Below are 22,535 nucleotides of genomic sequence, written 5' to 3' on the forward strand. Positions count from 1 at the left end.
CGAAATTCACTGGATTTTGGTTGATTTTTATGTGAATGTTCTTAAGAAAATATTAGAAGTTTGACTGATATACATGGAATCACTTTAGATATTTTTAGGATTTTTTTGGAAGATTTTTACTCATTTTTTGAAAATATTTACAAGAATTTTCTTGCCAAATTTAGGGGATTTTTAAAAAATTTTTTTTACTGAAAATAGAAGCTTTACTGATATATGTGGAATCACTTTAGATATTTATAGGATTTTTTTGGAAGATTTTGACTAAGGATTTTCTTGCCAAATTTGGGGGATTTTTTTAAAACAAAACTTTTAAGGGAAATTTTTAAGGAATTATTGGAATTTTCTTCCTGAAGGTTTTGCAAATTTTCAGAAATTTGGGGGATTTTTTTGCTGATTTTTGGGATTTTTTTTAGACAAGGAAACAATATTTTTTGGTGCCCGTAAATGAGGAAAACAGGAGGGTTAATGTGTCCTCTGTTTGAGCTCAAAGTGACTCAGAAACCAAAAAATCCAAATTGAGATTCAAGACAAAAGTTGGAGGTCTATAAAACATCTAAAATTGTCCAGAAATGATTCCAAAAGTCTTCAAAATGCCTAAAATTTGTTGAAGTGACAGAACTTGTTCAAAACGACTCAAATTTTGTCCAGTGGAAATGTTCAAAAAGTTAAAGAGAACATGTCCAAAATCACTCAGAAATGGTTTAAAATGACTCATATTTTGCCCAAAATCACTAAAAATTAATCTAAGATGATACAAAACCTCTAAAGTGAGTTTGGAATTTGTCCCAAAGATCACAACTGTCCAAAATGACAGAAAAATTGGACAAAATGATTTAAAACAGAATGAATAAAGACCTGTCCAACGGTAGGTAAAATCCTAAAAATCTGTGCAAAATGACTCAGAACTGGTTAAAAATCACTCAGATTTTATACAAAATGTCTCTAAATCCGTCCAATGAGACACAAGTTGTCAAAAATAACAAAACATTTGGCTAAAATTATTCAAAACCGGCTCGGATTTGGTTAAAAATATTCTGAATGACTAAAAATCTGTCCAAAATCAGTCAAAGGTGTCCAAAATGAAAAGAATCTCTCCAGGTGAAGTCAGCTGACCTCACTTGTCCCCTTCTACCTGTCATGCTCTCCTCCTCTCCACCTGTCCTCCGCCTCCTGACGGTGAACGTACCCCGTAGTCTTCAGCCGTCAGCGTAGCTTCGTAGGAGCTCAGCCAGCGTTCGGCCTGGTCCAGCTCCTTCTGCAGGAGGCTGATTTCCAGCTCCTCCTCATACAGCAGCCGACTCTCCTCCCAAACCTTCTCCAGCTGCAGCTCCAGATCCTGCAGGTCACAGATCCGTTCCTCCACCTGGAGAGAACAGGAACACGTGTCAGATCTTCCTCTTCTTCAGAATGTTTCGGGTTTGTGCAGCTGCTTCACCTCCTGAGACATGAAGTTTCTGTCCTCCATCAGCCGCCGTCCTTCGTCCTTCACAGCCTGAGATCTGCTGAGCTGCCGGTCCATCTGGACTCGGTACTTGTCGTGTTTTTTGATGAGCTGCTCGAGGTCGCTTCCCTCCAAACTCTGGACGTCCACCTTCACCAGAGACAGCATCTCCTTCAGCCAGGCCCTGAAACAGCAGAACATCTGGTCTTCAACCGATGGAAAGATTCAGTTCAGATGATTAGTAGGAGATAAAAATCACTCCGTCAGTCAGTCTGAGTCATTTCGGACAAAGTCTGAGTCATTTTGGACAAAGTTTGAGTCATTTCGGACAAAGTCTGAGTCATTCTGGACAAAGTTTGAGTCATTTTGAACAAAGTCTGAGTCATTTTGGACAAAGTTTGAGTCATTTTGGACAAAGTCTGAGTCATTCTGGACAAAGTTTGAGTCATTTTGGATAAAGTCTGAGTCATTTTGGACAAAGTTTGAGTCATTTTGGACAAAATCTGAGTCATTCTGGACAAAGTTTGAGTCATTTTGAACAAAGTCTGAGTCATTTTGGACAAAGTTTGAGTCATTTTGGACAAAGTCTGAGTCATTTTGGACAAAGTTTGAGTCATTTTGGACAAAGTCTGAGTCATTCTGGACAAAGTTTGAGTCATTTTGGATAAAGTCTGAGTCATTTTGGACAAAGTTTGAGTCATTTTGGACAAAATCTGAGTCATTCTGGACAAAGTTTGAGTCATTTTGAACAAAGTCTGAGTCATTTTGGACAAAGTTTGAGTCATTTTGGACAAAGTCTGAGTCATTCTGGACAAAGTTTGAGTCATTTTGGCAGATAGTTCAACGTCTACGGTATGAGGAGAAAACATTAGTTCCAGAGTTTTAACATCTGAGGACAGCTGGAATGTTTGAACTGAATCTTAAATTCAAGTCTGAGTACACTAAACACCACCGACTCAAACACTAACTGTAGCTTTATTCTGAAATCTGTTTTGTTTTTGGGTCTTTTATCAGGAAATAATTACATTTACTAATTATAGTTTTTAAGTTCCACATTCATTTGCAAACCTGCATCTTGAAAACTCTTCTCTGAATGACTGAGAATAACTTGGCATTGTTTTTCTGGTTAAAATAAAGTGTGTTGTGTGCCTGAGCTTTAAAATAAAGAAGCTATCTGCTCCAGAACTCCAGTCCTGAATGTGAACAGCAGACAGAACCTACATGAGCTCGGAGCACTGGGAGAAGTATCTCTGGACGTCCTCGGCCTGGCCCAGTCTGGCCCGGCGCTGGGAGGATTTGTCCTGGATGCTGGTCCAGCAGCTCTGCAACTCCTCCAACCGCTGAGCCACCGTGGTTCTGACCCAGGGCTGCCGTCGGCTCAGAGCCCGACCCGCCTCGCTGCACCGGGTCACCTCCTCCGAGATCAGAAGCAGGTCGGTCTGAGGGGAGACGGCAGCAGCATTCATTAGAATTCAATCTGAAGTACTATATAAAGACAGAAAAACAGCTTCAGCCATGTTGCACATATATTTTAGTCACAAAAATAAAATATCAGACAGTATTTGCTACCAAAAGCCAAAATTTCAGATATTATTTTAAATATCCATATTTTATGACTAAAAAATTTCAAGTAAATTCGAGACGGTGGAGCAGAAGAATCCTGATGATTGAACAGATATTATATAGTTTAGAAATAAGCTATTTTGGAAAAACATAAAAAAAAAATAAACTAAAAATATTCACACTGATGCTGAGAATATGCATTAACCCTCGTGTCGTCCTGCAGGTCAAACTGACCCGTTTTTAAGTTTGAAAATGTGGGAAAAAAAATATTTTGACAGTGAAATTTCTGATGTCCACATTTTCAACATTTTGGGAAATCTTTGAACATTTTTTGGGGGAAAAAATTTTTTAAAAATGTTAAGAACATTCACAAAACAAAAAAAAAATCTACCAAAATCCAGCAAATTTCACTGGATTTTAATTGATTTTTATGTGAATGTTCTTAAAGAAAATATTAAAAGTTTTACTGATATATATGGAATCACTTTAGATATTTTTAGGATTTTTTGGAAGATTTTTCCTCATTTTTTGGAAAATATTTACAAGAATTTTCTTGCCAAATTTGGGGGATTTTTTTTTTTTTTTTTTAAATAAAACTTTTTTTTTCTGTTATTAAACTTTATTCGAAGAAACAGCTCATACATGTTACTCTTATTTTGTATACATCTTGTCAAGTCTTAAGCTGATAAGGGGGAAAAAAAATAGGACTAAAATAAAACTTTTAGGGAAATTTTTAAGGAATTATTGGAATTTTCTTCCTAAAAGTTTTGCAAATTTTCAGAAATTTGGGGATTTTTTTTTGCTGAATTTTTGGATTTGTTACAGACAAGGAAACTAAATTTTTTGGTGCCTGTAAATGAAGACAACAGGAGGGTTAAGTCAACTAACCAGCAGCTCTGTTTGAGTTATGAGCTTCAGTCTCTACTCAGTATTCCTTCGAGCATCTATAGCAGGGGTGCCAAACATGCGGCCCGCGGGCCGGTTTGGCTCGCCAGAGGACAACTTTGTAAAGTGTAAAAATTCCAGAGAAGACATTAACTGCAGATTGTAAATTAGTAAAACTATAAATTTAAAATCATTTCTAGACCATGAAAAGTTGTTTTGATCAGAAAGTAAAATACTAGATTGTTCATTGTTCTTTGGTCATTTTTTGCTTTGTTTTTGTAATATTTTGTCTTCTTTTTGTTGTTTTTTGTCTGACTTTCGTCGTTTTGTCGCATGTTTTTGTCATTTTGTTTCCTTTTTGTCTCGCTTGTGTTTGTGTTATTTTTTTCATTTTGTGTTTTGTTTTAGTTGTTGCTTGTCTGTTTTTTTGTTTTGTTTCTCGTTTGTCCATTTTTTTGTCACTTTGTACCTTTTTTTGTCAAATTTTTTGTCTCTTGTTGTTTTTTGTGTCATTTGTCTAATTTTTGTCATTTTGTGTCTCATTTTTATAATATTTTGTCTTGTTTTTGTTGTTTTTTTTGTCTTTTTTTGTCTGACTTTTGGGGTTTTAATCATAAAGTTAAATCCTCTATGGTTCCGTTCCAGGTGACTAAATGTTGTGTTCCTTTGTCAACACTCTGTTATCTGGAAGTTGTAATGTGGAAATGATAAACTGAGGCTGAATGTTGCTGAAATTGAATTTATGTTTCTTAAATTTCAGGTTGTTCATAATGTTTTGTAAAAAGATAATTCTTTAAATGTGAACATTCTCAAAATGTGTTTTGTTGCACTAAAACAAAGGAACCATTAGGAGTTGTGGTTATTTACAGGTTATTATGCTGTGGTTTTACTGGTCCGGTCCACTGGAGATCAGACTGAGCTGAATGTGGTCTTTGAACTAAAGTGAGTTTGACACCGCTGCTCTATAGTTTCCTGCCTCCAGCTGTCAGGATCAGCGGACTGTTCCGTCTTTTCTTACCTCCAGAGACTCGTGTTGCCTCAGCAGAGTCTGGATCACCTGCAGGTCGTGTCCCTGATCCTCCGAGTCCAGAACCGCCTCCTTCTCGGCCATCCAGCCCTTCAGCTCGTCCACGTCGTGGTTGAACTGGTGGACCTCCCTCGCTGCCTGCAGGTTCTGGAGAACACGGGACACAAACTGTTACTCTGGTTACACCTCCACCGTCTAGAATCATCCTGCTGGGTCAGATTTATGGATCTCTACCTGCTCTCTGGTCCGGATGCTGCTGTTCAGTTCATCCCACAGCCGGCTGAGAGCGTCGTCCCTCCTCCGGGCCTGACTGTCCTGCTGCAGCCCCCGACCCAGCTGCTGCACCGAGGTCAGCCGGCTGCGACCCAGACCGGACACCTCCGACACCAGAACCTCCAGCTTCTTCTGGAGGACCTGCAGGTGGAGGGATGGAGAAGGGGTTTGATCCGGTATTTCTTTCATAATTAAGGTTTTACAACCTAAATATTTTCTACCTGAGCATTAAAATTCAGTATTTTTGTACTTTTAAATACTAATCAACGTTTAATACTCTTCACACTGGATTAACCATTTATTTTAACTATTTTCATGTATTGGAATTAAACTTCTGAAAAAAAAAGTCTTTCCAAATCTCCCAAAACCAGTCCAACAGTTCAGACAACATCAGAATCACATAACTTCTATACTTTAGAGTGAATCCACAAAAGCAAAAAAAAAAAAGCTTTGTTTACAATAAAATTATGGAGTCAGTAAAATGTGGTTTGGCTACTAATAGAAATCCCCAAACCCACTGGCAGGTTTAGAAGATTACCTTAAAGCTGTCTGTTTTTCACTAATCAACTGTCATTGTGGACAAAGCTTGAGTCATTTTGGACAAAATTCAGTTTTGGATATTCAATGAAGGGGTATAAGGGGTATTTTGGCAAATTTTTTTTCAGGTTTGCCAGTGTTTTTGTATTTTTGAACATTTACTGAATTATTTTGCACAATTACCAACAACTTTTTAGCCCAGTTAAGAGTAAATTTGGACTAATATTGAATATTTTTTGGCCATTTTTGCAATGTCTGAGTTATGATGGACGAGCTTCAAGTAATTTGTAGACTTAGATGACTTTATTAATACTTGGAGGGAAATTTAAGTCGTTACAGCAGCTGGATATTCAATAAAGGGGTAAACAATAAGATAATGCAGAATATTAGGGTAGAAAGTGAAGATAAAATAAAAATATCTAAAATACAGTCTAGAAAAAAATCAACAGAATATACAAGAGTGACAGTATTTTTTTTTTTGTTTTCAGAGATGACAGAAATGTTCAAACGACATCAGAAGGTGCAGAAAAATAACCCAATCTCAGTTTAAAATCGTGATTTTCAGTCTACATTTCTGATTACTTTAACCTCCTGTTTCACCTCCACATCCTCCAGATCTTGTCCACAGTCCTCAGACTCTGCCACCGTCCTCCTGGAGGTCAGCCATGTTTGTAGTTCTTTGGCCTCTCTCTCGTACACGTAGAGGCGGAGCTGATCCTCCAGGGCGGTGCGACGAGACGCAGACAGTTTCAGGAGACACTCAAATTTCTTGAGGACGGTCGGGAGAGAGTCACTGACCAGACGGCTGAGATGGAAACACAGTGAGGAGTTTAAATTTACGTTTTAGACTTTTAACCCTCCTGTTGTCTTCATTTACGGGCATCAAAAAATATTGTTTCCTTGTCTGAAAAAAATCCAAATATTCACCAAAAGAAATCCCCCAAATTTGAAAAGAAAATTCTTGTAAATATTTTCAAAAAATGAGTAAAAATCTTCAAAAATAATCCTAAAAACACCTAAAGTGATTCCATATATATCAGTAAAACTTCTAATATTTTCTTTAAGAACATTCACATGAAAATCAACCAAAATCCAGCAAAATTCACTGGATTTTGGTTGATTTTTTTGTGAATGTTCTTAAAGAAACATTTTTAACATTTCTTTTTTTCCACCAAAAAAATGTTCAAAGATTTCCCAAAAATGTTGAAAATGTGGACATCAGAAGTTTCACTATGAAAATATATTTTTTCCCACATTTTCAAACTTTAAAACGGGTTAATTTTGACCCGTAGGACGACATGAGGGTTAAATAAAGACCTGTTAGAACACTACCAACCTGTCTGGATGTCGGAGGTGCTGCAGCGACGCTCCGTTCTCCTGCAGCTTCTCCACCATCCTCCTCTGGTTCTCCAGCTCCACGTCCACAGAGTCCAGCCTCCTCAGCAGAGTCTCCGTCGCCTCCTCGCTCCTCCCACAGTCCCGGGACTCCAAACCGACTCGCTGCTCCTGCAACCAGATCTGGAGCTCCGACAGCTAGACACAGAAACATGAATGAACAAGAACCCAGCTTTATCCTCCAACATTGACTAAAAGTTTCTATACTTGATTCGTCGGACGAAAGAAACACATTTTCGACGTGTGAAAATTTGCACACATCAGGACAGCCGAAAAATTTTATATTTAAGGGAAATGCACACATATGTGGCAAAATGGCTCAATAGCGCCCCCTGCAACACTATGAAAATTCAGCCTCCAATGCGTGTTTCACCTACAGCTACGAAACTCTGTAGGCAAATGTAGCTCATCAGGATGCACAAAAAAGCCGAAAACACAACAGGAAGTCGCCCATTTTGAATAATGCGTTATATTTTGGACGATTTCGTGTCATTTTCAAAAGCTATGAACTCAAACACGGTGGCCCAGACAGCTCAAATTTGACCAGGATGTACACAAGGCATGGGTTTTTGACAAAGTTTGAGTCATTTTGATCAAAGTTTGAGTCATTCTGAACAAAGTTTGAGTCATTTTGGACAAAGTTTGAGTCATTTTGGACAAAGTTTGAGTCATTCTGGACAAAGTTTGAATCATTCTGGACAAAGTTTGAGTCATTCTGGACAAAGTTTGAGTCATTCTGGACAAAGTTTGAGTCATTCTGAAAAAAGTTTCATTGTCAGACGCTACAGTTCCAAGTCTCCGATGATTCTCCACCAAGGCTGAAGTAGATTATCGACTAATGTGAAGAACACACAAACAATAAAACGATGGTGTTTTACCTCTGTGAGGAAGGTGTGGATGTTCAGCGCCTCCTGCAGGAGCTTCCCCTTCTTCTCCGCCTCCTTCAGAAGTTTCTCATGGAGACTCTTCAGCTCCTCCAGACGCTCTTTGATGTCGTGAGACGCGAAGTGTCGACCCCTGACCTAAAGAGTCGATTATTCAAAGATTAGAGCTTCGACCAGGCCTGAATGTGTTGCTGAAAACAAACAGCTGATAGGTCCTCACCAGACTATGTCCCGCCTCCTGGACAGCCTGGACCAATGGGGTGCGACTCGAGATCTCCTGCATCACAGCCTGGAATAATATTATTTAAACATCTTGTGAAGATCAACAGAATCAAAGATAATACTACATTTACCCTCTGATACTACATTTACCCTCTAATACTACAATTACCCTCTGATGCTACAATTACCCTCTAATACTACATTTACCCTCTGATGCTACATTTACCCTCTGATGCTACATTTACCCTCTGATGCTACATTTACCCTCTGATGCTACATTTACCCTCTAATACTACAATTACCCTCTGATGCTACAATTACCCTCTAATACTACATTTACCCTCTGATGCTACATTTACCCTCTGATGCTACATTTACCCTCTGATGCTACATTTACCCTCTGATGCTACATTTACCCTCTGATGCTACATTTACCCTCTGATGCTACATTTACCCTCTGATGCTACATTTACCCTCTGATGCTACATTTACCCTCTGATGCTACATTTACCCTCTCATGCTACATTTACCCTCTCATGCTACATTTACCCTCTCATGCTACATTTACCCTCTGATGCTACATTTACCCTCTGATGCTACATTTACCCTCTGATGCTACATTTACCCTCTGATGCTACATTTACCCTCTGATGCTACATTTACCCTCTGATACTACATTTACTACCTGGTGTTTGTGGAGCAGCTGCTGGATGCTGCTCAGTGAACTCCCCCAGTCCTTGGCGGTGATGGAGGGCAGTCTGTCGCTCAGCCAGGCCACCTCCTCCTCCAGGTCTCTGTAGAACTGGAACAGAACCTGCCAGGCCTCCAGGGTCTCCCGGCGGTTCTGCATGGGCTCCGCCAGACCATTGTACCTGATAGAAGACTCACATTAACACCTCTAAGCACCGTGTGTGGCTGTTAAATTAACCACAGTACAGAGGAATCTACTTAAACCTCACCACTGTGAGTGTCAATTATAGATTTATTTATTCTCCACGCTACATAAATCAAGTACAGAACATTATTATTGTCATTCATTATGTAAATTAAACACCAGCAACACTCAGAGTACTGATCATATTATCATCCAACTGTTTAACACACTGACAGACCGATCACAAACAACATTATGATCATATTGGTTCTATGTGTTCTGCTGGAAAACCTTGGATTTTGATGTCTGTGTTGATAAGACTTACACACCCAAATAAACGTTGTCCCCGGAACAACACTTCTTCATGCAAATCTAAGTCCCAAATGTCACTGGTCTACCCCCGCAGGAAAATGAACCCCACCACATCACAAAAATACCCAGCAATCAGGAACATGACAATCCCCCAAGATGTTAATATGACCTCCAAATGTCCTAGACCCCATTCTGATCAAACAACAGGGTGCACCCAAAGGATCCACTGCCAACGTCCTGGTCCAGACCCCATAGGACGCCCTGAGAGATCCTCTGGTCCAGACCCAATGCTTCAGAGCATTTTTGACCATTCACAATATTACGCAGGTGTTCACAATGTGATACCTTATTGATGCAGGTTTCCACTTTGCATTTTGACTTTCTGTTTTCTGCATTGGTATGTGGTATTTCTCTTTCGCATAATATTCCATCTGTTCTCCATCAATCCTTAGTTGCAGCATGACAAAATCTGAAGATCTGCTATGATCCACTGATTCTCTTTCACCCTATAAGGCCTTTTTAAGGATCAGTTCACCACCTTTACTTCCAGGTTCTGTCTTGGTCATTGTAAGGGCTACTTCGACAGCTAGTTTTGGGCTTCTAAGGATTAATTAGAAGTCATGCTCCTCTTCATATAAACTTACAGATGTACAACCCCACATCCAGCACAACCGAGCCAAATTGATCACAGTACAAGAGATTAGCTTGTTAGCATACCTGTTGATGGTATGAGCCACTCTGGTCTGGATCTCCTCAGCCAGGAAGTTTCCCTGAGAGTGGAAGCTCTTTGCCGTCTCCACCAGACTCTGAATAAAAAAACAACAACAAAAAATGAATGAATAACTGCTAATAACGTTGCTACAATGAAGCACGGTGGTGGCAGCATTATGCAATGGGGCTGCTTCTCAGTAACTCCCTAAATTAAAGAAAACTGTCAAAATATACACTCCTAAGGAACCCCTATGGTAGTGAACCTTGGGTTAAAGCACGCTTAAGAAGAAGCCAAAGATCTTAAGCTCTGAAACAACAAAAGATGAACGTGGATCACCTGGATTCGGTCCCGGTGTCCGTCCACTTCCTCCTCCAGGCCCTGCAGAGCCTTCAGCAGCCTGTTGACAGACGGCAGGTCGCTGCCACAGTCTTCATTGATCAGTTCTCTCTCCACCGACGCAACACACTGCTCCATGTCGTCCAATGAACGCTGGAACTGCAGCGCCTGAAGACACAAACAACACTGAGTCCTTTCAGTAGTTTATTATCCTCCCTGCTGACAGAAAATGCTCCAAATGTTTAATTTTAGGCCAACGTTAGCTTTGAGTTTCCTTAGGTTTAGTGTACGTGAGGTTAGGTTTATGTCAACATCAGGTTTAAGTTACCTTGGGTTTGGTTTAAGTTACACTTAGCTTAAGGTTAACTTAGGTCTACCATGCATTAGGTAAGATTAAAGTTAACAGTAGGTTTATTGTTCATTAGGTTAGGTTATCTTAGATTGAGTTTAGGGTTACATTAGGTTTTGGGGTTGTAAGGTTAGTTTTAAGTTAATGTGAGGCTAGGTGAGTTAGGTGTAGGGTATGTTAGGTTTAAGTAAACATTAAGTTTAAGTTCATATTAAGTTTAGGTTCGATTAGGTTTAACTTAATGTTAGGTGTAGGTTACATCAAGTTAGGTTGAATTTAATGGTTACAAAGATGAAATTAAGTTTAGGGTACATACGGTTAGGTTTAAGTTACCGTGAGGTTGGGTTTAAGGTGATGTTTAGGGTAAGTTCGATCCGATTACCAGTTGGTTTAAGTTAATGTTGGGTTAGGTTAAATAAGGTTTAAGTAAACATGAGGTTTAAGTTCATATTAAGTTTAGGCTATGTTTAAGTTCATGCTGGGTTTAAGTTAATGTTAGGTGTAAGGTACATTAGGTTAGGTTTAAATTAATGGCTACAAAGTTTAGCTTAGGTTTAGGGTACATACGGTGAGGTTTAGGTTAGCCTTAGATTGGGTTGAAGGTGAGGTAAATTCAATTTGATTCAGATTACCAGTTGGTTTAGGTTATTGTTAGATTTCGGGCAGTGGTTCCCAACCTGTTTGGCTTGGAGCCCCCCCTATAAGCTGCACCCCAGAAGCCTGTATGAATGATTGTGAACCTGGTAGGCCTCCTGCAGTCTGGTCTTCTTCTCCTTGCAGTTTTGAATCAGAGCGTCCCAGCTGTCCGTCAGCTCTCTGAGTCGAGGTCCAACCTTCACATCAGCTGATCCAGACTCAGACAGAAGCTTCTCTCCTTCCTGTAGCAGCCAGAGATGAAGGATCAGGTCAGGTTCATCCAAAGAATAGAAACAAACAACTTAAGAAGAAAGAAAAAACTGTGGATTTCACCAGGATGATCAGTCAAACACACCTTACTGAGGGCGTCCACTCTGTAGCGGTTGGCGAGGATCTCAGCCTCGAAGCTCTGATGTTTCAGCAGTTTGGCCTGAAGGTTGGTTGGTTCCCTCCAGCTCTCATCCAACGCCACGGCGTTACGCTCATTCAGCCAAACACACACCTGGAGAACACACAGTCACTACACACACCTGGAGAACACACAGAGTCACTACACACACCTGGAGAACACACACAGTCACTACACACACCTGGAGAACACACAGTCACTACACACACCTGGAGAACACACAGAGTCACTACACACACCTGGAGAACACACAGTCACTACACACACCTGGAGAACACACACAGTCACTACACACACCTGGAGAACACACACAGTCACTACACACACCTGGAGAACACACAGTCACTACACACACCTGGAGAACACACAGAGTCACTACACACACCTGGAGAACACACACAGTCACTACACACACCTGGAGAACACACACAGTCACTACACACACCTGGAGAACACACACAGTCACTACACACACCTGGAGAACACACAGAGTCACTACACACACCTGGAGAACACACAGAGTCACTACACACACCTGGAGAACACACAGTCACTACACACACCTGGAGAACACACAGAGTCACTACACACACCTGGAGAACACACACAGTCACTACACACACCTGGAGAACACACAGTCACTACACACACCTGGAGAACACACAGTCACTACACACACCTGGAGAACACACAGAGTCACTACACACACCTGGAGAACACACACAGTCACTACACACACCTGGAGAACACACAGTCACTACACACACCTGGAGAACACACAGTCACTACACACACCTGGAGAACACACAGAGTCACTACACACACCTGGAGAACACACAGTCACTACACACACCTGGAGAACACACACAGTCACTACACACACCTGGAGAACACACACAGTCACTACACACACCTGGAGAACACAGACCTAAAACACACACCTGGAGAACACACACCTGGAGAACACAGACCTAAAACACACACCTGGAGAACACACACCTGGAGAACACAGACCTAAAACACACACCTGGAGAACACACACCTGGAGAACACAGACCTAAAACACACACCTGGAGAACACACACCTGGAGAACACAGTCACTACACACACCTGGAGAAAACACACCTAAAACACACACCTGGAGAACATGAGGTTACCTGGTAACTGCTGGATAAAAACTGCTGCAGCTGCAGGGATCGATCCAGAGCTTTGTGACGAGATCTGCTCTGCTGCTGCAGCTGACTCCGCCTATACAGGTGAACAGACACACAGGTGACCACAAGGATTTTAAAGTGTAACATCACAAAAAATAAATGGAAAAGGTAAAAGTCTAAATAGTAAATATCAGATTGGAGGTAAAAAATTCAGTCTGAACTACTTTAAATTTTTACCAAACCTGTGTTTCCATAACATTTTTTAAATTGCTTTTTAACCCTCGTGTCGTCCTGCAGGTCAAACTGACCCGTTTTAAAGTTTGAAAATGTGGAAAAAAATAAACATTTTGACAGTGAAACCTCTGATGTCCACATTTTCAACATTTTTGGGAAATCTCTGAACATTTTTTGGTGGAAAAAAGAAATGTTAAAAATGTTTAAGAACATTTACAAAAAAAAAAATCAACCAAAATTCAGGGAATTTTGCTGGATTTTGGTTGATTTTTTTTGTGAATGTTCTTAAAGAAAATATCAGAAATTTTACTGATATATTATGGAATCACTTTAGGTTTTTTAGGATTTTTTTTGGAAGATTTTTACTGGTTTTTTAAAAAATATTTACAAGAATTTTCTTGCCAAATTTGGGGATTTTTTTTAAATAAAATTCTTAAGGAATTATTCTCTAATTCTTCCTGAAAGTTTTGCAAATTTTCAGAAATTTGGGGAATTTTTTTTTCAGAATTTTTGGATTTTTTTTTCAGACAAGGAAACAATATTTTTTGGTGCCCGTAAATGAGGACAACAGGAGGGTTAAAGAAGTAGAAAAAGAAAATTCAAAACTGCTTTTCTAAAATGTTTCCCCAAAAGTTCTCCCACTCTCTTTGGGTGGTTTTCAGATTTTTTTTTGAAGAGCTACTGAGCTTCACTGGAATAAGTTCTGACATAATAAACATTTAAGTCACATGACCGATCAGCTGTTTCTGCATGAAACACAGGAGACACCATGTGACAGGAAATGACATCATGACTGACTAAAAACAATTCCTAGTTCAAGTTTTTCCATTTTTACTTTTTAAATCTGCAGCTGTCTCCATCTCAGTGCTTGGTTACCATGGTTACAGCTGCTATAGTTTATTACTATAGTTTATTACTCAGCTGTTAATGTTAACATGACTGCAGCATCAGACTGACTAAACGTTCCCTCTCTCAGGTGTGCTGCTACCTGCTGCTCAGTGCTCTGCTCTTGGTCCGGATGTTGTCGGCGTCGTAGTGTTTCTGCTGGATCATGGTCTGGCCCAGTTTGTCCACCCGGTCCAGCTGCTCCCACTGAGCCTCCAGAGCCTCCTCAAACTGGACCTGCTTCCTCTGCAGCGTCTCCACCTCCGTCACCGAGCTCTGGACACACAAACACAGCAGATCTGGAGTCACTAAGCCTCGGCGTTTCCTCGTGTGTCGGGTTATTTAGCGCAGGAAGTCTTCCCTCCTCACCCCGAGGTCCTGGTTGGAGATGAAGGCTTCGTTGTTGCTGAGCCAGCTCTCACACTGCTCCACCGAGGACAGGAACATCTGCAGGACGGAGCAGAGACAGGACCATCAAAAACAGTCTGAGACTAAAACATGCCAACGGACAGACTGCGTGTTCCTGCAGCATGTATGTTTGATCCAAATTCCCTCGTAAACATGTGAACGAGACCAGAAACCCCTGCAAATGTTATATAAATGAATCTCAATTATTAAGAAAACCCAGAAATATTTTAACCCTCTGAATCCAAGCTGCAGTTTTTAGACGTTATTCACGTTTTTTTTCACTGTGGTTCGTTTTCAATCTAGAGTCCTGCAGCTCTGTGGAACCAGAACATCACGAAGAAGGAGAATTCAGAAATTAGATTTAAAATGTGTTTAAGGAAACATAATATTGTCCAAAACGGCTCCAAATTTGTAGAAAATTGCAGGGTTTTTCTTTGTTATTTTGGACATTTTTAGTCCAGTATTGAGTCTCTGTTCATCATCAGTAGTAGATGTTCCTCCATGCTGGATGGATCTCCAACAACCTGCTCCTCTGTTCACTGTTTCTGAGCCATGCTGACTTTATTTATTCATCCAGTTGCTTTATTATTTATTTTATTGTAGTATTTTTGCACTTTTTGCCTTTTTTCACCTATTTGAATTTTGTCTCATCTTTGTTTCTGAGATCGTCTTTGTCATTTTGCGTCTCGTTTTCGTCATTTGTGTCATTTTCGTCATTTTTAATCTCGTTTTTGTCATTTTGAGCCTAAATTGTACTATTCTGGGTCTTATTTTCATTCTTTTCTGTGTTGTTTTGTGTCTTTTTTACTATTTCCACATTTACAGCCTCTAAAAACTTCTTCGCTCTGCAACTGTTTACCATTTTTGAGCCATGACACATTTATTTTATCATGCTATTTTTGCATTTTTTTGCCAATTTTTTTTCTCTTTATGGTTGTTTTGTCTCCTCATCCTGTAGATGTTTTTCTGTCTCCATGTTTCCAGACGTTTCCTCTCTCTTCTGTTCATCATCAGTAGTAGATGTTCCTCCATGCTGGATGGATCTCCAACAACCTGCTCCTTTGTTCACTGTTTCTGAGCCATGCTGACTTTATTTATTCATCTAGTAGCTTTGATTTCCCTCTCTAGTGTAGCATTCACTCTGGAATAGTGATGAACAGACACCTGCCCGTCACAATCAGTCACAATCAGTCACAATCAGTTGCAGTCAGTCACTTCCATATTATTGGACCTTCTCACAGTCACTCTCAACACCTCAGCCAATCACCTCTCACACCTGGAATCCACCCCTGTTCCTTTGTTTGAAGCCCATCAGCTTCATTCAGTCACAGACAGTCACTGAACAGCAGGATCACCCCACAGCACTCATCTCTGGAAACCATTCACTTTTTACAAGCCTGGAAACCTGGAAATCACAGCATCAAAGAGGACGTGAGTTCAAACTCCTGTTAAGCATGTTGGAAGTTGGTTATTATGCCATGGCTCATTATAATACTCATGCTAATGCTAACAGGCCTGCAACTGCCTTTGGATTTCTGGATGTCACCCACCTGAACCCACATTGTGCTGAACATTGAATATTGGTGAGCAACTAATATGACGAATGACTGATGATGATGATAATGATGATGATAATTATGAAGCCTGTCTGCTGAACAGGTTAGGCTTGAACTGATGGCGAGCTACCCTGGACCAAACTGGACAACCGTCTGACATGTTTCACCCCTTCACCCACCCCACTCATTGGCAGGTCTAAAGCCCCACAGCTTCATCCCTTCCAGAATGGTGTGGTAGGACTTTGTTGGACTTTGTTGGACTTTGTTGGAATTTGTAGGAATTTGTTGGAACTGTTTATTGAATCAGCTTATTGTTCACTTCAACCAGGAATTGTCAGTGGACTATTGATAATTGAACTAAGCACATAGTCACTTTATATTGTTGAAAGTGAAGCTGCTTATTCTTAATTGGATTGATTGAAGGACAGGTGAAGGTTGATTTTTTGATTCTGATTTTCTGTTATTGTTTTGAGTTTTGTATTATTATTTTGATCATTGTTGTTGCCTTGATATATTCAAGTATTTTCTGTTGATTATTTTTAATACATTACCAGTAAACAAATTTTTGTGTTTGTCTTCATTAATTTTCACACAGCTCCCATAGCCGAACCTTATCACAGCCTAGCCCATAGCCCAACTAATGGTAGTCTATTTCCATTTGCAAGTGCTACACATGTCTAAAATGCTTCTAAATTACTTGAAACTTGTCCAAAATGTGTTCAGGAAGTCGATTCTAAGATGTTTTTTTGCCTTTGAATCCAGTTTTGAGTCCCATATGTGTCTCCTCTCTGTGGAAACACTGCCTGCGGTTCACCTGAAAACTTTTGACTGTTGGTCACACCGAGTCAGAATCAGCTGGAAGGAGGAGCTCAGCATTTTAAGTTTTGACATGAAAACTGTCAGAAAGGTGATATTTATTGAATATATTGCTGATTGCAGGTAAAAAGTCTATCACAGGAGAGACCAACTCTAAGTACGTGGATGGACATAACAGTGGACATTTACAGGATGGAGACGATAACATCACATGTCAACCATAAAGTGGAAGGGTTCGTATCACGATGGGAGAACTGGATCAATTAATTAATGCCACAAACAACAGACTTTAGTTTTATATATCTATGAAGATATAAATAATGAGACAGATCGCTCCCTGTTGTTCATATTGTTCAGTGTGTTCATGTGTATTAAAAATCTTACAAAAGATTTTTTTTTTAAAAGTTGCTAATAAATGGTGTCATTTTTTTTTTTGTTTTGTTTTTTATTTTAAAGACACATTGCCTTTAAACCTACAGCTGTGTTTTGTGGTCCAGAGGTTTATTATATTAAGATATTTGACTGTATTCATGTTGGGTTAAATGTTTATATGTGAGATAATTCTGTCTGCTATTCTGACTAAATAATTAAACTGATTTATTTTAATTACAGATACATACTAAACCAGTTCTGGACCCTGTGTTCTAACGTCCTGTCTGATGGTCACCTGCAGGGTTCGGGCCTGCTCCAGGGTCGTGTTCCGGTTCATCCAGGTCCGGTCCAGACCAGCTTTAACCTCCTCCAGCTGCTTCAGAGCTTTCTGGATCTCTGTCTTTGAGCCGTGACCCGACCGGATCAGACCCAGACCGAAGTCCTGGACGGAGTCGATGCGCTCGGCTCGGGCGTCGATCTCCGTCTGCAAACACAGTAGCAGTTAGTTCCCCGTTCCATCAGAACAGAACCAGAACCAGGTCTCACCTTCCAGTCCTGGTGCTCCACGATGAGCCTCTCAGCCTCGGTCCTGGTCTTGGGGACTCCTTTCTCTGACATGTCGCTGCTCTGTTTTAGGCTCCACTCCAGCAGGAGGCGCTGGTTGGCTTTGAAGAGCTGCAGCTGGTGAGCCTCCTGCAACTTCTCCTTCCTGAACACACAAACTTTACATCAGTCCAGTTAAAGACGCTAAAAAACTGTAACCGAAAACACATTTCTAAAGATGACCAATGCTTAAATAAAGTTAATGTTCCTGCTGATCATAAAAGAGTCACCGGTGTTTGACTTCCTGGTCCAGAGTCTTCAGAGCTTTCTGCACCTCCTTCTGTTTGCTCTTCAGTTTGTCGCTCAGCATCGACCGAGCCTTCAGGTGATCAGAAACATCTTTCTCCAGAGACTACAGAGGTGGGAGTCAGAACATCCTTAGCTGTGTTTCTACAACATATTTTAATGCTTTTTTTAGTATTGCATTTAAAAAATTAATGGGAACCACCAAATTTTAAAAGACTTCCTCAAATTCACAGAAAGATGCAGAACTACCACAAAATGATGCAAAATGACCAGAAAAGATGCAAATCGAAGCAAAACTACCACATGTCCAAATAAAGATGCAAAACAACCTCCAAAAAGTGCAAAACCACCACAAAAAGACACAAGACGGTCACAAAAATACAGAAAATGACCACAAAAAGATGCAAAATTTGCACATAAAGATGTAAAATGACCAGAAAAATATGCAAATCTAGAAAAGATGCACACAAGGAGATTCAAAATAACTACAAAAAGCTGCAAAACTATCACAAACAAGAAAAGCACCCAGAGAGCACAGTCCTCCTCCAAGGCTGTCCATTCCCCAATGCGGCATTGTCAGAAAGGCAGCATTTTTTTTGCAGAAATGCAGCATTTTATTATTATTGTTGTTGATGATCAGAGATCATGGCTCCATTTAATATAGATGTTCCCACAAACACAATGACCCTGCCCTGAGCACAGGTGTGTGTTATGCATGTGTACGTTATGTACAGGTACCGGATCACGTGACCTAAATATGTGTAAATTACTCTTCATCACTTGTTGCAAGGCTTTGTTTTGCTATGACGCAGCACAAGAAGATTCAAATTAACCACAAAAAAATGCAAAACTGCCACATGTCCACATAAAGACACAAAACCACCCCCAAAATATCCAAAACAACCACGAAAATAGTTAAAACTACCATGAAAACAGGTAAAACTACCACACAAAGATCCAAGACAACCACAAACTGACGCAAAACGTCCAGAAAAAGATGCAAGTCAAGAAACGACACAACACAAGAAGATTCAAAATAACTACAAAAAGCCAAAAAACTGCTACAAGTCCTAGCTTAGTATTAGCATTAGCGTCAGGTAGCTGGGCGGTCATCGAGCACACCTGTAACTCCTCTCATTACTCAGCAGAACTGGTTGAAACAAACTTTAAAATCTGACAAACATGGTGGACTGTAAATGTGCTGAGTCACCTTGGCCCTCTCCTGGATCACGCCGGCTTCTCTCTCCGTTTCCTCGTGGCGTTTGATGAGGTTCTCTACTCCGTCCACGTCTGATCCACAGTCCTGGTCCTGGAGCAGCAGCATCTGGAACCACAGCAGAGGAACTTTATTAAGATAGAACCAGAACCCTTCAGATCAGAGCTGAAGATAGAACCAGAACCCTCCAGATCAGAGCTGCAGCCAGAGCAGCTGACCGACCTTCTCGTTGGCTCGGTCTCGGACCTCCTCCAGCTCCCTGATCAGGCCGTGGACCACCAGCGCCCCTTCCAGCTTCTTCTTGTAGCTGCTCAGATCTCCATGGAACTTGCTCCACCTGGAGGAGATGAGATGTTTAGACTGGGAGCTGAGGAACTGAAGGTGAGGCCTCCGTCCAGGTGTTCTTACCTGTCGTTGAGCTGCTGCCTCCTCTGCCTCACCGTCTGCAGCTCCTCGGCACTCTGCGTCTTTTCCAGCCGGGCGGCCAGCCGGTTGATGGCGATGATGTGAGCGTCGTCCACCGTCACCTCCTGGACATTACATCAGGTGTTTAGTCAGAGTCCACAGATGATCATGAAGGTCTCCGCTCAGTAACTCACCCTGTCCTTGCTTCCTCTGAACTCGCTGAGCTTCTTCAGCAGCTGAACTCCGTGTTCGTAGTCCTTCCCAACATCTCCAACGTTCACCATCACCTCCTGGAACACATAGAACAGAAATCTATAATATAGATCTATCTATGTTTCATAGACCTGAATGGACACTGATCCATGTTCTCCACTGCTCCACTACCTTGTTTCTGATCCAGGCCTCCACCTCCTCCACCTTCTGCAGGAACTCCAGGAAGTCTCGGTTGTCCTCTAGAGCTTTTCCTCTGGTGGCCACAGCCTTCTTCAGCGCCTCCCAGTGGAGCTCCAGCATCGCTGCACTCTTCTTTACCTCTTTGGACCAGGGTTGGCGGAGGGAGACCAGCTCAATACCAGCCTGGAGGACCAGTATCCGAGGAGAATGTAGTGTTAGCGGGTAAATGTAGTGTTAGAGGGTATAAATGTAGCATTAGAGGGTAAATGTAGCATTAGAGGGTAAATGTAGTATTAGAGGGTATAAATGTAGTATTAGAGGGGAAATGTAGTGTTAGAGGGTATAAATGTAGTATTAGAGGGTAAATGTAGTGTTAGAGGGTATAAATGTAGTGTTAGAGGGTAAATGTAGAATTAGAGGGTAAATGTAGTGTTAGAGGGTAAATGTAGTATTAGAGGGTAAATGTAGTGTTAGAGGGTAAATGTAGTGTTAGAGGGTAAATGTAGTATTAGAGGGTAAATGTAGTGTTAGAGGATAAATGTAGTATTAGAGGGTAAATGTAGTATTAGAGGGTAAATGTAGTATTAGAGGGTAAATGTAGTGTTAGAGGGTAAATGTAGTGTTAGAGGGTAAATGTAGTGTTAGAGGGTAAATGTAGTATTAGAGGGTAAATGTAGTGTTAGAGGGTAAATGTAGTGTTAGAAGCTAAATGTAGTATTAGATGGTAGGATGTTCTGAGGCTCTAACAGATGTAGTAAACCTGTATCCTCTACATGATGATCTTACCTTCAGCACTGAGCCGATGATCTCGCTGTGAGCCAGAATCTCGGCCTCAAACACCTGATGTTTCTGCAGCAGCTTCATCTTGGTCTGCAGGTTGCTCAGGTCGGCTTTTCCGTCCTCTGCCATCTTCTGCATCCGCTCAGACACCCACTCCTCGGCCTGGCAGGTAACAGGTGAGTTCACACGTCTGTTATTTATTAAGACAAACTAAAAGACTGATTTGATTGGTTGGCTGGTTACCTGGGCAACGTCCCTGTTGAAGATGCAGAGATGCCTGGACAGCTCCAGCTCTTCCCTGCGTTTGACGGACAGCTCTCTGATCCTGTCTCGTCTCTGCAGCAGAGCTCTGAGTCTGGTTTTGACTCGTCCACTCTTCTCTTTGCTCAGCTGCTTCTTCAGACGGCCGGCAAGATCCTTCAGAGAGGAGATCTGCAGCAGACACAGGAGGAAGATCTTAGAGAAACCACAACCAGAAGAATAACAAACACAAAACACAACAAGGGCTGCAGGTTCAGAACAAACCTTGTCCTCCTGCAGGCCCAGCAGCTTCTCAAAAGCTTCGTGGCGTTTGATCAAACCATCCGTCTCGTCCACGGTGTTTCCCAGAGTGCTGCTCTGCAACAGGATCTGTGGACACAAAGGATATGTTTTATCAAAAATACCACACAAAGATGCAAAACTACCACATTAAAGATAAAAGAAGAACCACATCAAGATGCAAAACTACCACAAAAGACACAAATCTACCACAAAGACACAAAACTACCACCAAAACTAGAGGTTGACCGATATGGGATTTTCAAAGGCCGATGCCGATACCGATTTTTAAAAAAATTTTCAGCCGATGGCCGATATCTAAAGCCGATTGTAGAAGCTGATTTTTAAGGCCAATATCCTTTTTTTTTTTTTTTTTAAAGCACATCGATTACAAAAGGCAATTTAAACACTAAAAGTATATACATGTATATATTACAAATTAAATACACTTTAGATAAACCACAAAATAAAACACAAAAGTTTGTCACTATTTGAGTCTTACAGTATGATAATAACTGTAATATATAGTCAGTATTTAGCTTTTTTTCTCACATGAAATGTGAGCAATCTTGCACAACATACATTTTTTACACAGATTTTTCTTAACCACTAAATTCCATTTCAGGATCAAACTAAGACTAACTCATGTATAGTGCTAATATAGTACTTAGTTTCCACTTCTGGCACTGAACTGAAGTTTATACATTGATTGGGAAGAAACGGTAGATGTGTGATGGCTCAGCGTAGTGTTTAGATAGGATGACATGACACCGTTAGCAGCGTGATTGAAGAGATTATTGCAGGTGTCTGTGGAAATCAGGGGTGCCCAATAATTTGGGACCCACGATCTACTTCAAGTCGGGCCACCATCGCGATCGACTATGCTATGCTAGTATAATTAGATAATATAAACATAAGGACACTGGGTGTGCAGATGAGGGATGTGCAGCAGCCTCGCTCTGGGCATAGGAGCGCACCACACACACACACAGTGCATCCACAGATTTACTTTCACTTTCTCACTTGCTTGTATGTCTGAGGCTGACGCTAAAACTTAAACGGCTAACTTTT

General features: G+C 40.8%; 1 protein-coding gene and 1 long non-coding RNA gene across 5 annotated transcripts in view; one reads left to right on the forward strand and one right to left on the reverse strand.

The window, feature by feature from the left end:
- The window catches only part of sptbn5 (spectrin, beta, non-erythrocytic 5), a 90,874-nt gene that overhangs the window by 16,400 nt on the left and 51,939 nt on the right, over nucleotides 1–22,535 (reverse strand). For all 3 annotated transcript variants that reach the window (XM_055005750.1, XM_055005749.1, XM_055005751.1), the window contains 28 exons: nucleotides 21,450–21,554; nucleotides 21,168–21,356; nucleotides 20,931–21,086; nucleotides 20,136–20,327; nucleotides 19,946–20,041; nucleotides 19,755–19,876; nucleotides 19,569–19,683; nucleotides 19,341–19,454; nucleotides 18,115–18,236; nucleotides 17,828–17,990; nucleotides 17,577–17,765; nucleotides 14,499–14,576; nucleotides 14,233–14,405; nucleotides 13,014–13,104; nucleotides 11,802–11,948; nucleotides 11,551–11,688; nucleotides 10,462–10,629; nucleotides 10,131–10,219; nucleotides 8,913–9,099; nucleotides 8,226–8,294; nucleotides 8,000–8,143; nucleotides 7,063–7,259; nucleotides 6,327–6,531; nucleotides 5,151–5,330; nucleotides 4,908–5,063; nucleotides 2,663–2,880; nucleotides 1,436–1,625; nucleotides 1,187–1,363 (listed from right to left, as the gene is read on the reverse strand). In XM_055005750.1, coding sequence (XP_054861725.1) covers nucleotides 1,187–1,363; nucleotides 1,436–1,625; nucleotides 2,663–2,880; nucleotides 4,908–5,063; nucleotides 5,151–5,330; nucleotides 6,327–6,531; nucleotides 7,063–7,259; nucleotides 8,000–8,143; nucleotides 8,226–8,294; nucleotides 8,913–9,099; nucleotides 10,131–10,219; nucleotides 10,462–10,629; nucleotides 11,551–11,688; nucleotides 11,802–11,948; nucleotides 13,014–13,104; nucleotides 14,233–14,405; nucleotides 14,499–14,576; nucleotides 17,577–17,765; nucleotides 17,828–17,990; nucleotides 18,115–18,236; nucleotides 19,341–19,454; nucleotides 19,569–19,683; nucleotides 19,755–19,876; nucleotides 19,946–20,041; nucleotides 20,136–20,327; nucleotides 20,931–21,086; nucleotides 21,168–21,356; nucleotides 21,450–21,554 — 4,170 coding nt within the window. The remainder of the gene's footprint in view (nucleotides 1–1,186; nucleotides 1,364–1,435; nucleotides 1,626–2,662; nucleotides 2,881–4,907; nucleotides 5,064–5,150; nucleotides 5,331–6,326; nucleotides 6,532–7,062; nucleotides 7,260–7,999; nucleotides 8,144–8,225; nucleotides 8,295–8,912; nucleotides 9,100–10,130; nucleotides 10,220–10,461; nucleotides 10,630–11,550; nucleotides 11,689–11,801; nucleotides 11,949–13,013; nucleotides 13,105–14,232; nucleotides 14,406–14,498; nucleotides 14,577–17,576; nucleotides 17,766–17,827; nucleotides 17,991–18,114; nucleotides 18,237–19,340; nucleotides 19,455–19,568; nucleotides 19,684–19,754; nucleotides 19,877–19,945; nucleotides 20,042–20,135; nucleotides 20,328–20,930; nucleotides 21,087–21,167; nucleotides 21,357–21,449; nucleotides 21,555–22,535) is intronic.
- On the forward strand, nucleotides 15,673–17,721 carry LOC129347751 (uncharacterized). Of its 2 annotated transcripts, none has more exons than XR_008599997.1 (5): nucleotides 15,673–15,968; nucleotides 16,051–16,120; nucleotides 16,197–16,327; nucleotides 17,033–17,142; nucleotides 17,583–17,721. It is a non-coding gene; the product is annotated as an uncharacterized LOC129347751 (long non-coding RNA). The 2 variants fall into 2 exon arrangements; XR_008599998.1 differs by having other exon boundaries at nucleotides 16,197–16,322.

The sequence above is a fragment of the Amphiprion ocellaris genome, chromosome 20 (assembly GCF_022539595.1).
Source record: "Amphiprion ocellaris isolate individual 3 ecotype Okinawa chromosome 20, ASM2253959v1, whole genome shotgun sequence".
NCBI classification, from domain to species: domain Eukaryota; kingdom Metazoa; phylum Chordata; class Actinopteri; family Pomacentridae; genus Amphiprion; species Amphiprion ocellaris.